The sequence below is a fragment of the Arthroderma uncinatum genome, assembly GCF_011692745.1.
Source record: "Arthroderma uncinatum strain CBS 119779 chromosome Unknown scaffold1, whole genome shotgun sequence".
NCBI classification, from domain to species: domain Eukaryota; kingdom Fungi; phylum Ascomycota; class Eurotiomycetes; order Onygenales; family Arthrodermataceae; genus Arthroderma; species Arthroderma uncinatum.
The window spans coordinates 1411630-1427273 of record NW_022983863.1 but is presented as its reverse complement, the minus strand read 5'-3'; the positions used below and the strand labels follow the sequence as shown (position 1 = coordinate 1427273).

Here is a 15644-nt window from a genome sequence, read left to right as displayed (position 1 = left end):
GAAATTCGTGAAATTCATTCAAGGCAAATGCATGCGCTCATTCGGCTGTTTGTTTGAGCTTGTGAGCATTCTTTGCCTCCCACTGTTTTCTCTGTTGTTTGAATTTGTCTGGGTCAAAGGATGGCTCGTCGCTCATGGACAAGCTTCGCATGGTATCCCTTAGGAGGCTGGAAGACTTCATCTTCTTAACGGTGCTTGGTCGCTTGGGCTCCTTTACCGCCTCCCTAAGGTCGCCGCGCGATTTTAGTTTCTTGATTTCCCGTGCGATCCTCTCTAGAGTCGACCCATTCGAAGCCTTGGGCTGGGAGATTTGCGATTGTGGCGTGGATGGTTTTGTCGAGTTTTTGTCGCTGCTGCTAGAACTGCCGCTTGTAGATGGGCGTTCGGACGATGTGAAGCTGATGCCTGAGTCGACCTTTCTTCCCTTTCGTTGTCCAGCGTCGGCGGCATCTTCAAAGTGCTGGCAACCGGTGACTTCGGAACATTGGTTGATAATGCTATTCGCCAGGTTGAGGTAACTGTCGATCATGTCTCTTGCGACGGGCCAACCAGTCTTCTCACCAGGCCGTCTATCTTGTTCGATGACATGTTTCAGCACCTGTACGCCCTTTTTCTCAAAGGAGGAGATGTAGTCATAGAAACGCATGCGATGATCCAGTAGTAGTTTCCCATTAAGATGTGGAGTGGGTGGCCTGGAATCCAATGGAGGGAAAAGAGTGTTTAATAATGCGATACAGTTGTACCTATTAAATGGAGTGAGAAGCATTTCGTTGACGAGAGCCTAGAACATATTAGCAAATTAGAGAAATGTTAAGGGTAGGAGATTATATCGAACATACCCAACATCTGATGCGGAGATAGACCTGGGTATAAAGGGCGATCACGCGTCTCTCGTTATCTTCAATCGCCTTGACCCAAGCGAGCACTCCTGGATACCGTTTTGAGAGTTCATATCTCTCATTGTCGGTTCCGGTAAGACCGAGTCTGTCGAATGCGTTGACGACTTCTCTCTTGCGGCGGTTTTCCAGGTCTCTGAGGTAATCCAGTGCCGTGAGAGCCTGGGGGAAATCGACATCCTCCAAGACAGGAGGGAAAGACCGCCGAACAAAAGAAGTGATGAAGCTCGGTGGTAGAGAAGCTGGCTGTGAAGGTAGCTGCGCAATCTGGGCCATCATCTGGGCCTTGAATCTGGCAGCAGTGTCTGACATGCCCGAGTCACTTGATCCCTGTTTCTCGTGGCGAGGTTGTTTCTCATGGCGAGATGAAGGCGCGGTACTGGCGGGAGATGGAGTAGCTGCCGGTCGAGAGAATGCAGAGCCAGCCAAGCTGGATGATAGACTGGCCAGGTCCGTTGTTCGAGGAGACGAGTTGAGAGTGTACATGGTGCGCAGGGGGATCTCATAGCTGCCGGGATAGGCCAGCAGATGCTCCAGGATCCATGGCAAAGCAGCACCCTCGCTGCTGTTGGAGGAGAAGCTCGAGTTCTGGCTGCTCATGATGGACATCAGATGCCAGAGACTCGCGTTGTTGATATGTAGTAGAAGTGCACCAGAGATATGTGGTGATGATGTGGTGAAGGTGAAGAAGAAGAGAAGAAGAAAGGAGCCCACGCGAGGAAGACAGTGTTAAAGAGCGTGAGCTAGCTGATCTCCCTATGCAGTGAAAGAGATGGCTTGTTTCTGGCGTTGCAAAGACAGGCGCGCGATGCTGACAGGAAGTTGTTTATTTGTTTACTTGGTTCGCTTGTGTTCTCCCCAAACCAGTCATCGTCCTCATGATCCAACACTGCTTTCTCTGATGGCTGCACCACAAAACCGCGAACCGGGAAGACTAGCTGACCGAAGCTTGGAAGAAGGAGAAGATGGTGGTGGTAGGAGGAATATTGGTGGTCAGCGGTAGGTCTCTCTTCTCTAGACTGCCGGCTGATATCTGTGCTAAACAAACAAGGAAGACGAAGAATGAGAAAATCCGGCTGCTCGATCAATAGTCGATGTCAGTAGCCTGCGTTCCTGGTCAACAACAACAGCAGCAATTAAGAGACCGGACACGAGCGAGCACAGAAGAGAAACGAGAAACGAGGAACAGGAGAAGGAAAACGGAAGACGAAGAGGAGGGAAAAGGCGAGATAAAGTGAGTTGATGGGATCGAGTCGTCACATTCAGGCTGTCCCACCCCCCGAGACATCTAGATCCACAGCTAATAACAAGCGCTGTAAGATGTATATTATTTTTCTTTTACCTGCAGGACGAAGAGTACGTGGAGACTACGAAACCAAGCGCGCCACATTCTACTCCGTACTTATAGATCGGATCCTCCTTAGGTTTACCAACGGGCTGGCTCGTTAGTCGAAACATCCTGGGGGAACATCAGTTAGATACGGGCCCTGAACGCAGTATCCATGCCTGTCACCAAGAGGTGCGATGCGCATATCGTATGCTCGTCTGGAGGGTTACGGAGTGCATGCGAGGAAAAATGGGTGCTGCAGGAACTCTCCCTCTCTCTCTTCTTTTTCGCCTCGACTTGTCTTTTTGCACTTATGTAGGACGCGAGACCTGTTGGAAAAGGTTACTTTGCTTTATGCAGTCACCATGCATCTATCCCAGCCCTTCACCGGCCGCCCAGTTAGACTTGCAGCTTGGGTTTTTTCAACGATCCTGCGGGCGACTCGACAGACCCTGAATCCTAGGAAGGGCATATTATATTATGTACCCTAAATAATACCGATACGATATCAGATAAGTATATGTTGGCTATTCCTTGGAAATTTCAGGAGCCACGCCCATACTCAAATTCACCACCCACCACCACCCCCCCGTCCCCCCATATCCGACGGGCAATTAATATTTTTTTGCCCTCCCCCGTTTGAACGGATTAAGAATCGCAGATATGGAGATTTGAGTTGAGAAAAATAATAATTTTCGCGATATGATTTGATGGAGACGCTTCCCTATGAGCGACTTACCCCTGGGAAGGTTCCCTTGTGCCTTTTACTTAGTGTCTGCAGGTTGACCGCCGCGTCTCTGCTGTACTCTGTACAACAGAGGTTCGTCCAAGGGAAGGGTATTTTCCCCCTCCTCTACCTCTCGTTCGTCAGAATCGCCAAAAATCCGACGTCTGTGGCTTTTCTTTTTTTTTTCGGGAAGTAAAAAACAAAATAAACACCTGCCGGAGTGCCGCGTCAATGAACAAACATTTTCTTTTTTGTGCCTCTTGAGTTGCCCTCCCGCCAGTAAGAACCTCGCGCGGCCATGGTGTCAGCCAGGGCCAGAAGCCGCCGGTGGGCACACACGCTCGATCCTGTTGTCCGTCTTGGCGAAAGAGTTGCGTCCTGCGAGCAGTTCGGTATGGAAAGGAAAGGAAACGGCTCCCCATATCAGATGTGTGTACATACGGAGGTGCGCATATCCTGTTATGTCCAGTCACATTGACCCCGACTCGTTCGCTGTTTGGCTGGGGGGCCGCCTAGTTGCAGGTAGACAGGTAGCTCCTCCACTAGGACACAGCTGATTTTCAAAATACGAACGGCGCCATTGTTATACTTTCCGCTCACGTCCCGCGTCCAAAAGTTGAGCTCTCAGTTTTCTTCTTTTTTTTTTTGCCATGGGATGAAAGAATAATGTTCCGCGCCCAATGATATGGTACAAACGGTCGGCCCCAAGGAAGATGAGCAAAATCTGGATGTACGAATCAGATCGGGAGGAGAAAGGCAGAAAAGCGTGGGTTCGAACCTTAGCGAAAAGGATAGGCGGATGGACCGAAAATGTGCCAGATCAGATTTGTTACCTCCGTACAGCAATATTCATTTTCTCTATCCCCACACACTCCGTGGCGTATTGATTCGACATTAGCGTTAACCGAAGCCTCACACGCTCCCCCATGCTCATAAGCAGCCTGATATCGCTGGCATCGTGGCATATTTATAGCATTCGACAGATCGTTTATGTATTATGCGTCGTGGGTTGCTCGGCAATTATGCTTATATTTACTCCCTCGAGAAGGAGAGGCGCAAGACGCCTCCGGGGCTTCCTTTTTTTTTCTTCGTCTTCTTCAGCTTTTCTCGCCTTCCCACGATTTAGCCTCTTTCGCCAACGGCTTCTCGGAATTGCATCCTTGCCATGAGTAGCGAGGGCTTTGGGTTTAACGCACAGAGCTCGATGTAGTATTTGATCAAACGGCTAATCGATATTGGGCAAGTTCACGTCTCGGCTTTACGCTAGAACATACCCACGACACGCCGTAGAAAAAGCATCCCCGCCTGATCAACCCGAAGAAGGCGATCGGTGAACCAACGGGCGAATTATGGAGCGGCATACCCAGACGGAGATTCCCAAATGGACTTCATGCTCCGAACATCAAACGTCAAATTGACTGATCGGGGAGATCAAGGGTGGGAAACGTGTTTTTCTCGGGAACTGTTTCTCTACCCATGTCCGATAACCACGCCTGCCAGCGGATCCAGAACATCCACACAGGGAGGAGGCTGGCGAAACTGACGCCGTAAGAACTCAAGTTCACCCTACAGCGTACTCCGTACTCCGTATGGGGGGAGGTCTCTCCCTGTCCAGATTCCTGCACCCCGACTTGAAAGCATATAAAAGCCAGCTGCTATATTGTTCAACCCCCCCCTAGCGGTGATCACTATCGCTATTCACGGCTTTCAATAGCGTCTTCCCTCAGGCCAGGAGGTGTTCAGATAAAATGAACGGAGAAAGGCTCCCTGTCGATTCACACACGCTGGCACGTTTAGAGGCACACTAAGGAGGCAACCGACTGGAGTCTAAAGATAAATTGCATACGCGAAGGATGGTGCTAGATTCGCACTTGATCGCCCATATGGCTTCAACGCTCTCGACGCCGGTGCGAGTCTAGCTGACGCAGCGTAGCTCCTGCTGCACACCATGACTAGTTGCTGTGTAGACGCGCCACCTCCGCACTCGAAGTCCGCTTCCAGAGGACGCAGAGAACCGTCATCCCACGGCGATTGCCAACCATCGTATTGTCGTCACGGTTCATGCGAGTCTACTCCTGCATGTAGCTCCTGTCTGTGTGTACCTGTACGGAGTATGCTCGTGTTTGTTCGTGTTGCTGTTGGTGCTTGTGTTTGATGTGTTCGCATGGTCAAACATGGACGCAGCTATCTCCGGTCACGTGTATATCCACATCGGGTTTCCCCGTGACCTGCCGCTTTGTGCATCTTTGACGTCGTGGAAATCCGAAGGGTGAAAGAGACCACGATCTTCACCCCCGGCAGAGCAGAAACACCGAGCAGACTCGGGCATAGACATCCTATTTCAGGCAGAGAGAGCGCCAGAGGACCTGCATCGGAAAGGTGCCGCTCGTGGAAATGGAGGCTGGACCTCTTAGTTTCGGTAGGTCGCAGCCAGTCGCCGCCGGTCAGCGAAGTTCGGCTTCGCTGGCAACACGGGATTTTTCTTTTCTTTTTTTTTACCCTATTCGCGCCTTTTTACGGAGTATGGTTGGCCAAATATTCTAATGCAGCACATCACTGACATTTCCGATCTTAGTTACGCTTGATGTGTTTTCATCTGAAAGGTTGATACCACCTTGTCCGTTTTGATAGCTTTCGCTTTTTTTTTCTTTGGCCTGAAAGCATGCTAGCAGCAGAGCTAGACCAGAGCTAGACCCAGGGGGATAGTCTCTGAATGATGCTTTCCAAGCCAAGTCAATCAAACCAATCTTTAAACCCAAGGTCATCGTTTTGTTACTTTCTCTAGATGTCTAACATTTTCGATCTCTTGTTTATGGCAGGTATGAGGGAAGCCCACTTGCAGTGGTGCTGGTGAAGAATGGTAGTTCTCTCTCCTTGGAAAAGAAGACGAACATCGCCATAGAATTTGGTTATAATGACACCGCTTTCTTACATGAGCCATTCTACGAAGAGAAGATTGGCAAGAATGTTCGGAAATTGGAACTCTTCGGCGCCACAAAGGCACACAAGCCTTTGGCTTTCGATGCCATTCTCGGCGTCGCGTTATACATATTTCAGAAGAACCCTCTGAACTCGGCAACGCCGGTACCTGGCCCGCGTGGGGGAACGGAAACAGATAAATCGGCGTCGGCTGCCTTCCTGGAGTGTTTTATCCAGTATAAGGATCTGATATTTCGCGCCGAATATGACCCCGCGCGTCAGGTTGGCGTTCTTCTGATGCCGCACAACGTCCACGTCCACGGTCGGGAAACGAAGAAGGATGAGATACTCGCCGTCCAGCCCGGGCTGTCCAAGGACGAGGAAGTGAAGAAGATGAACGCGTCGTATCCGATAATGTCGATCGCCACAGGAGTGACTTACACCTTGGTAGACTTCACCAACAGTCCCAATCTCGTAAACCTTCTCGAAGCAGGCGAACCGCCGACCCCCGAACTCGATACAAGCTGGAAGGAGAGAGCTGTGGACGAATCGATCATCCATCGCCACTATGGGGCAGTTTACTTCGTTCAAGACGAAGCCGATTTCACCGAGGAACCCTATATCACGAGTCTGCATGTACGGGTGATCCAGGACGGCGTTGAACAGACTGCGACTGCCGGTGCCTGTTCCATTCTTGCCGCATACTTGGCACTGCAGAAAGGGGGGAATAACTCTAGCCATGCATTTGCTATTAAGCAAACCACTACAACGGGTCGATCGAGCCAGCTGTGCCTACAGATTGGTCTCGATGAGAATGGAACAAGCGTTAAACGCATCGTTCTCTCCGGGCGTTGTACCTTCATCAGTCAAGGTACATTGCTATGAGAAATCAACCCTGCCCCATCCATGTATATACTACTTACCTAAGTTACCCCATTTTTCATGTACCTGTGCGCTGCTTCTCTGACGGGTCGCTTGTCAGATTTGGAGCCCTTGTTCTCCATGGGTCAGTGTTGGCAATGTCACTTTTCCTCGATCTGTACTTACATGCATACTGTAACCGTTCCAACCCAGCATCGTGATTACTTTATGTGTATTTTTCATGGATCAACCGATTTGCAAAAGTTAAATACTCCTGCACATACGAGGTTGATCAACTCGCAGCCTCTTGTCTATCACTACCTTGCTCCGGGCAGAAGGCTGATACTCACAACAGATCCCCCTCATCCCTTACCAGGGAACAAGAGGATCACTGCTCGGAGCACTATACGCATACTTTCTAAGAAGTTGCCTCTACAATCTATCTCACACCAAACTTAGCCTGTAGGGGTTACTCGCACCGACGATGGCTCCTAACACGCATTGCGACAATAATGCATATCTTATCGCCCGCTTGACAGGGTTATTAAGGATCTATTGCATACAAAACAATAGAACCTATATAGAACCTATATAACTCCTAGTTCTGATGTATCTGAAACTTACCTTGCAAGAACTATGCAACTTTTAAACGAAGATGAAACGCGCAACCATCATAAAACATACCATATCACGTGTTATTAGGTTATCGATAAGAGGGTTTATGTTTGAAGCTTCAAAGAGAGAAAAAAGCAAGCGACTTTTCAACGGCGGCCGAACATAACTCGACTTTAACAGCACTTACCACCCTTTATTTCGATCAAACAGTCCGTGTCGCAAATCTAATCGTCTTTTCATAAATAAGTTAATCTTTATTCAACTGCCCTTGCCAAGACACTCGGTCTTCGCGCCGAGGCTTCATCTAGATAATGGCATCTCCCACCATCATCCTCCCTGGCGATACCCTCCAGCTATCCCAGCCCAATGCTCCCAAGTTAGGACCGAACCTTCACCTGCTATCATCACAGAGCGAGTCTCAAGAACCCCAGCAGGCTTCGACACAAATCATTGCAGCCTCGCAAGCGGGGCTTCTGACGTCCGAAACGAAGCGGAACACAACAACTTCAGTTCTCCCTTTTCCTAAAACACGCTACACGCCGTGTCAGAATGACTTGGTGATTGCGCAAATACATCACTCGAGTCAGGATTTCTTTCACTGCATAATAACACCAAACTCACCACATGCATTTCTTGGCCAACTCTCCTTTGAGGGAGCAACGAAGAAGACAAGGCCGCAACTTAAAGCTGGTGAAATAGTTTATGCGCGCGTTTTATCTGTAGGGGTCGGCGCAGGCGGAGAGATTGAATTGGCTTGTGTTAACACTGCGACTGGGAAGGCAGAGCCTGATGGTCTCGGGCCCCTAACAGGTGGCATGGTGTTTGATGTTTCCACCCTCTTTGCATCCAGATTAATGATGACTGGGGCAGAGAGGAAAGATGGCTCCGGACCTGGTGGTGTTGTTGTTTTGGAGGAGTTGGGCAGGAAGTTTGAAGGCCATGGTGGTTTTGAGGTCGCTGTTGGAAGGAATGGGAAGGTTTGGGTTGATAGTTCTGCTGAGGGGGATGTTGGAGTTAGGATGGTTGTTGCTATCGGACGGTGTTTAAAAGAGACGGATGATAAGAGACTGGATGTTTTGGGCCAGAAGAAGTTAGTTTTGAGAGTGCTGAAGGAGATGGGATTAGGTAAATGAGTAAAAGCTAGATCCATTGAAATTGATGTTTGCATTGCTACATGGCGTTGGACTTATGAGGTTGTATGTATCTATTTGATAGACTGGGTATATTTAGCGATTTCAGGTTACTAAAAACGATTGTTTATATTCAAATAGCTTCCCCTCTTCAAAAATCGGAATCAGAACACAAGAAGAAGATATAATACTCCAATAGCCCTCCTTAAACAACACCTCGTCGCTTTGGTCGTATAACTCCAAATGTCAGTCTCCGCCTTAATGCCCTTGAGCAAAGGCAAGTTATCAACTGAGATTGGAACCCGATAATCAACGGTATATAATCGTGCTCAACCAATCAATACGTTTTCAAGCCGCTGTTGAGCTAAAGTGTTCAAGTAAGAAAATGCAACGTATTTCCATCAGACTGGTTAACCCGAGGAGCAGGTATTATGATACATACCCAGATCTATACTTATCTGTTTCTTATTTTCTGCTGCAAACTGTTCTCCCATCCATATCTTTGCACACCATGCAGCCACGAGCGCATCGACCAGTGTATCATCCAAATCACGTATAATGTGTAGTACAGGCCGTATATTCGAGCCCCCGGGTATACATACAGACTCTATGGCAACAAGGGACCGGTTGGCATCTTCCCACTGCAGAAGTTCCTGTTTTTCCATATTATATCTGGGCCTGATGCGAAATATGAGATCGTCTGTCTGCCCGTTCAGACGGAGTCGAAAGAGCGCCCACCCCCTTTTTAGGATGCCCCGAGACATGCGCAAAGATAAAACAGCAGAGAGACAGTTCCGCCTTTTCCCTACTATTTCCGCGCAAGATGAAAATACAGGTCGCGAGAAATCATATAAGTGTTTGCTTTGTATGTTGCCATACTGGGCGCCATTTCTGTTCGGACAGAGCCGTGAAATTCCAATCTTGCTATATCTAGCATCTAACTTGTGAGATAGTTCGTAGAGAGCTGTTGACGGAGGAACAACTGGGTAAATGAGGTTGCCGTCGAGGGTCAGAGGTGATAGCTCTGGTCGGCTCAGCGAAGGAGGGGCGGGGGCTTGTGCTGATTCTCTGTAGGAAGGGGGCGGAGTAGCAACGTTTGACATGGTAACCGATTTAAGATACCCTAGTATATCATAAATTCGAAGGCCTTAGGGAGTATCCTAACTTCAAAGCGGCATCTTGAAGCCCTAAGTCGGCAAACTGAGCGGGGGTCCGTGATAATCGCCACTTATACTCCGGAGCATGTCCTTGGTACCTAGAGAGGCTGGAAGGTAGGGTAAAGGCGATATTATAAACAGCGCTCGTTATATACAATGATAATAACTCAGATGATATGCTGGTTCTTTTGTTCAACTGATGCTGTCGACGTTGAGAGCGGCCAAAAGTTGTGACATCATCAGTAAAGTCCATGCCAAGAACGGTAACATGATGCAAAGCTAGAGCAAAGCATTCTCAGATAATATCCATCCGATGGAGAGGGAGGCAGTGAAAAGCATAGTGCTGGCTCTCCAGAGGTACTCCATCGTTCTTCGCATATTATCCACGAGCAACAATGGAAAGGGCATGTTGCCTCAATGTAGCTTAACTTCTAGCCAAGTCCTGTTGGCAAGGAATGCTCTGGGCGACTCCGCCATAATGTTAAACGTCAGCGGTAGAGATAATTCACATCCGATAAGTGTAAATTCTCAATCCAACCACGGCGTAAACATATGGGCCCATCGCTCGATATCTGTAATGTACTCTCGGCTCTCTGATACAGCCAAAGGATAGCTGGTAAGGCGTTCAATCACAAACAAGACGTGAGGATATTCGTCAAGATTCATCCTTCCGTTATTCGTATAGGTCATTATTCCATGGTAACTGCGATTTCTACCATGTTTACCCAACGAGTCCTTGAATCTGGTAAATCCGATTCATCTTTATCAGTAGGATTCAGGGCGTTATTCCGCCTCTGTCCTGCAGGTTCTGCCTTTTCATTCGGCTTAGAAGCAGCCCCCCCTGTGCCCTTTTCTTTACCGTCATTCGTCTGAGTATCACCTTCTGCCCTTCCTGCCTTGTCCTGTAATCTGTCTTCAGCCTCCTCGTTCTGGACAATGTTGTCAACGACCAAGACTGTTCCGGTCTTTACTTTGGTAGTAAATCCGTCCGTTTCATCAAACCACTTCCCCACATCCATAGCCTTCGCAATGGCACGCCCAGTAGCCTTGATGAAGACTGGCTCCTTGCGCAATGCCTCAGAAGCGTCTTTAAGCTCTGTGAGCTTGTCTTTGCCAGTTTTTCTCTTATCTCCCAAACGAACACTCTGTGTGGCACGCTTTTCCGCTTCTCTCAGCAGTTTCTGCACGCGTTTGGCAACGCTCATGAAAGGTGTCTTGGTCGATACATAGACAACCTTTGGTACCTTGGCTCCAGCATAAGGAGACGCGGTTGGAGGGTGAGGAATTGGGCGTCTCTCAATTCGCGCATCTATATAGCAAGATCATGTTAGTTATAACTGGAAAGCTGGCTCTCGACGGTGCTGTGTAGTGATTGTACTTTTAGGGATCTTGAGCAGGTCCTTGTTCTTCCTCTCGAACACCAGCTCGGGCTCAGGTTTAGTTTTAGCCATGGCGAGCCACGATCAAGCCAACACCCGGTCCAAAATCTTCCGGAGAGCTTCAATTAACGCCGTACTCGGTCATGATGTGTTGAATAACTGTCTCGTTGTTGTAGTAAGAAAACGGTCGAGGTGGAGCTTTTGCTAGGTTCAAATTATCCAACTATCGATAAGCTTTTTACCACACCTTCCAAGCCCAAAGAGGGCAACTTTTTTTTTTCCTTGACGAATTTTGTTCCGCCGTGTTGTTGCAAGCCACTTTGTTAACCACGGACTCCGTTTTCCACCGTTCAATTCTCTGTTAACGAGATACTCTTCTGGAGGCCGACATAACCTCCACGTCCACGAGATAAAAATGAGCGACCAAGCTGCTGGCGTCGCCTCTGATGCGGCCGAGCGGTGTGCTATTGGTATCTCCTTCGGAAACTCCAACAGCTCTATCGCCTACACCTCGCCCGTACGCTACCATTGAATTGAGTCGTCGTTTTCTTTTTCTTTTTAAAATTTATTATCTGACACTTGCGCGTTGGATAGGATGGAAAAGCAGAGGTTATTGCAAACGAGGATGGAGGTTAGTGGGATTCCCCCTCATCCAGTATATACGGGCCAACGGACTGATCGTCAAAAATTTAGATCGCCATATCCCTTCCATCATCTCATATGTTGATGGCGATGAATACCATGGAACACAAGCCAAATCCCAGGTAGTCAGGCATCCAACCAACACCATCGCGTATTTCAGAGACTTCCTTGGAAAAGAGTAATACCACACTACCCAAGACGATATAAATCGAGAGACCGTTGGCTAACCAAGTCTCTAGGTTCAAATCGATAGACCCTACACCATGCCACCAGTCCGCTCATCCTAAGCAGCACGAATCTACTATCGCTTTCACAGTGCAAGAGACTAGCGGCGAAGAGTCAAGCACGCTTACCGTGTCCGAAGTTACCACTCGCCATCTCCGACGCCTGAAGAATTCCGCTTCTGAGTATGTCGGCAAAGAGGTGAATGCAGCAGTCATCACCGTTCCTACGAACTTTGCGGATTCTCAGCGATCTGCTTTGATGGAAGCTGCGAAGAACGCTGGTATCGAAGTTCTTCAGTTCATTCACGAGCCCGTTGCTGCGGTCGTCGCATATGATGCTAGACCAGAGTCTGTTGTGACCGATAAGCTCGTTGTCGTTGCTGACTTGGGCGGCACAAGATCCGATGTTACTGTCATTGCATCCAGAGGTGGAATGTATACCATCTTGGCCACCGCCCACGACTACGAACTAGGAGGTGCCCAGTTGGACCAGGTGCTCATTGATCACTTTGCGAAGGAGTTCATCAAGAAACACAAGATAGACCCTAGAGAGGAAGCTCGAAGCTTAGCTAAACTAAAGCTTGAGGCAGAGGCTACCAAAAAGTCTCTTAGTATCGGTACTAATGCCTCTTTGAGCGTCGAGAGTCTTGCAAACGGTATCGACTTTACTTCAACCGTGAACCGACTAAGATATGAAATTCTCTCCGCCAAGGTCTTCGCAAACTTCACCGAGCTTATCCAACAGGCTGTACAGAAGGCTGAGCTTGATTTACTTGATATTGACGAGGTTTGTTAATCCTACCCCTAAATCTAAGTAATTTACCAACCAATCACTTACCGAATTTTAGGTCATTCTCTGCGGTGGAACGTCTCATACCCCAAAGATCGCTCGCCTTGTCCAGGGCCTATTCTCTGAATCCACCACTGTTCTCGCGCCAGCTACTTCCCCTGCTGCCATTCACCCATCCGATGTGGCTGTCAGAGGTGCCGCAATCCAGGCTTCTTTGATAGAAGAGTTCGAAATGGCCGACATCGAGCAATCCACTCACCCGATGGTCACGGTTACCCCTCACCTTAGCCACGCCATTGGAGTCCAACTTATTTCTGCTACCGAGTCAAAGGGTATCTTCAAGCCGCTCTTGAACACCGAGACTGCTCTCCCAGCCCGTCGATCAGCCCAGTACCCCGCGCCAAAGGACGGTGGTGATGTTCTCATCCGTGTTTGTGAGGGCACACGTGAGATTAAGGTCATAAAAGCAGAACCTAAGCCAAAGGCTGATGATGATGACGAAGACGACGACTCTGATGATGAGGAAGATGAAGAAGAGGAAATCCGCGAGGTTTCATGGAACGTTGCCAAGCCACTCGCCGAGTTTGCCATCCGCGACGTCAAGCCTAATGGTAAAGTCGAGGTTATGGTTAGTGTTAATGAGCAGCTTGCTGTCCAAATAACCGCCCGCGAGATTGGTGGAAAGGGAGGTGTCCGTGGCGCTGTGGAAGCTCCACAGGTGGTTGAGAACGGTGCATAGATCTTTGATAAACGGAGGACATACAAAAAGCACACATAAAAGGCTTCATTAGACGGAGAGGGATATTGGATGTTAATGTTTTTATCCTTTTTCGATGAATTTAATATGCTTCGTTGATAAAAAAAGAAGTAGTTTGAAGACAATCGTACATTTTCCGTAGCAAAGGGCAGTAAGCAGGCATGCCCTATCTCGATCCAGACTTATTACTTCTATCAATACTAGATAATTCGTTATTCCCTTACTCGCGAGTATCTACTTGAGTTCCGTCTTATCTTCGAGGTCGTGATGATGTCTTGGCAGTCACCAGATACAGATGACGTTCGAAGTCGCAACCAACGAACGATAAACAACATCTTCAGTATCTTTTAACCCACGACTCACACACAGCTCATCTCAACAATAAAAAAGCTCAGCTAGAATATGGCTGCCTGGGCGTATCCTTCTCTAGCGCCTGATCAGCTAAAGGAGAAGGAGGAGGAGTCGTTGGTATGTGTCCAACCCTATTCTGAACCCCGATCAAACGATCAACTTTCTACACATATAGCTGACCCTGGTGGATTAGTCTCGAGAGCTGCAATGGCTGCTAAACTCCTTACAAGGGACTCTAGCCTCCTTGAGAGAAGGCCTACAGGAATGCTATACTCTACTCACGCCGAATGAGAACGGGTCTACACTCGTCCTTTCGTCAATGCGGTCAGAATGCGTGAAGGGGTTTGTGACGAGGGCGGGCTCAAAGATTGTTAAAGGGGTACGGCTCTTCGTGATGAAGCTATATATATAGCTGGAATAAATATTCCTTGATCAGTGATGTCAAATTCACCAGATTATTAGACCTTTACTAATAACCAGTTGTTACTAGGATGTCCAACTCCGTTTAAATTCACTACCTCCCCCACGCGGCTCCCCTTCAACTCGACTGAGTATTTCAACCGACCCGGCAGCCCCAGAACTAGTTCTCAACCAGCTTTCATCTGTTCGCCGCCTAATAAATGATAGCCTTGATATCGTTGATATTAGCACATATACGGGGGATTCAAAGAATGCGAATTTTATATCTGGCCAATTAAGGCTTCTAGGCGATAATTTGGCTGAAGCAAGGCAAACTTTGAAAGGAGATGGAGAAGGCATTAAGCAACCTTGGTTTGAGGACAGTGCCCATGAGAATGTATGCCCCCCGCTCCGGTTAAACGGAATTATGATCAATACTGACTCCATATCTAGAGCTTCGACCCACCACTCCCGCCTCACCTCTCATTCCATCTCTCAATTTCAGATGCAGCTCTCGTATTGTATCTTCGCACGCTTGAACCCACCTCGGCAGATAGTGCTCCGGCCGCAACGTTCACCCCTGACCTTTCTTTAGGCGGATTTTCTTTACGAGATCGGCTGTTTGGCTCGAAGCAACCGACCCATGATGAAACTGGAGATGTATTTCAGTGGCATGGCGAAGAAGTAAGGGTCCAAGAGAAAGTCAGGGTTGAAAGCCAGGATCCCAGTCTTTTATCTGCCATGGCTAAAATCGCCGCCCTTGAACATGAGGTTGCAAGGTGGAGAGAAGCCCTGTCGATCCTTATGGGAGACGAGAGCGACTGAATTATACTTCGTTTTATCATCCTTGGCTACTGAGCACACATACGAAGGTCCCTGCCAACAGTCCTTGAGTAGCCCTATATGTTATCCCTTTCCTAACGGGCAAGTCTGAGGATAATCACGATGATGAGCCTAAGGGTAAATCTGACGACGAACCTAGAGCAAGTCTCAGGGCAAATCTAGGAACATGCCAATGGATTATAAAATGGGTGACATGAAAGGTCTCTACGGAGTTTTGTTAGGGACTCCATACATAAGCAGTAAGCCGAATATCTTTCCGCATCAGGACCGCATTCATCGTATTCGGATTTTCCGGGACGGGTGCACTGTGGCTTTCCCTGCTGCTATTTCATTTATATACATTGTAGTGTACCCTTCCCCACAGTATGAGCCTCGGAGTCGGTGCAATCGGAACCCGGGCTTGATCACTTTATCCAGCTTCGATGATTGTTCTATTTATAGAGGCATTTTGACTACTTACTCTATACGAGGAGCATCATATCAACCTCGGATGAACCGGACGGGCGTGGAAGAGTGCTCAAATTCGAAATTGTTCTGATGTCTTAATATGGCATTCTGCTATACTATTAATGCTTTGATATCGGAAAGTATTATTTCTTTATTTCTTTACTTCATGTAAGTCGACCC

General features: G+C 48.3%; 6 protein-coding genes across 6 annotated transcripts; 4 read left to right on the top strand and 2 right to left on the bottom strand.

Moving 5' to 3' along the window:
* Positions 1-37: 37 nt before the first annotated feature.
* GIQ15_00437 (uncharacterized protein) lies at positions 38-1496 on the bottom strand (the record flags this gene model as incomplete). The annotated part of the gene is made up of 2 exons (XM_033547854.1): positions 38-781; positions 840-1496. The coding sequence occupies 2 exons, from the start codon at positions 1494-1496 to the stop codon at positions 38-40; spliced, it is 1401 nt and encodes a 466-aa protein (XP_033408805.1).
* A 3337-nt stretch (positions 1497-4833) lies between these two features.
* On the top strand, positions 4834-6754 carry GIQ15_00436 (uncharacterized protein; the record flags this gene model as incomplete). The annotated part of the gene is made up of 4 exons (XM_033547853.1): positions 4834-4857; positions 4918-5219; positions 5296-5369; positions 5793-6754. The coding sequence occupies 4 exons, from the start codon at positions 4834-4836 to the stop codon at positions 6752-6754; spliced, it is 1362 nt and encodes a 453-aa protein (XP_033408804.1).
* A 902-nt stretch (positions 6755-7656) lies between these two features.
* Positions 7657-8478, top strand: GIQ15_00435 (uncharacterized protein; the record flags this gene model as incomplete). Its single annotated transcript, XM_033547852.1, has 1 exon — positions 7657-8478. One exon carries the CDS (start codon positions 7657-7659, stop codon positions 8476-8478), a length of 822 nt encoding a protein of 273 aa, XP_033408803.1.
* A 1843-nt stretch (positions 8479-10321) lies between these two features.
* On the bottom strand, positions 10322-11083 carry GIQ15_00434 (uncharacterized protein; the record flags this gene model as incomplete). The annotated part of the gene is made up of 2 exons (XM_033547851.1): positions 10322-10941; positions 11011-11083. The coding sequence occupies 2 exons, from the start codon at positions 11081-11083 to the stop codon at positions 10322-10324; spliced, it is 693 nt and encodes a 230-aa protein (XP_033408802.1).
* A 343-nt stretch (positions 11084-11426) lies between these two features.
* Positions 11427-13406, top strand: GIQ15_00433 (heat shock protein; the record flags this gene model as incomplete). Its single annotated transcript, XM_033547850.1, has 5 exons — positions 11427-11528; positions 11606-11642; positions 11705-11831; positions 11893-12664; positions 12726-13406. 5 exons carry the CDS (start codon positions 11427-11429, stop codon positions 13404-13406), a joined length of 1719 nt encoding a protein of 572 aa, XP_033408801.1.
* A 420-nt stretch (positions 13407-13826) lies between these two features.
* Positions 13827-14999, top strand: GIQ15_00432 (uncharacterized protein; the record flags this gene model as incomplete). The annotated part of the gene is made up of 4 exons (XM_033547849.1): positions 13827-13892; positions 13969-14154; positions 14266-14571; positions 14628-14999. The coding sequence occupies 4 exons, from the start codon at positions 13827-13829 to the stop codon at positions 14997-14999; spliced, it is 930 nt and encodes a 309-aa protein (XP_033408800.1).
* Between the last annotated feature and the right edge of the window lie 645 nt (positions 15000-15644).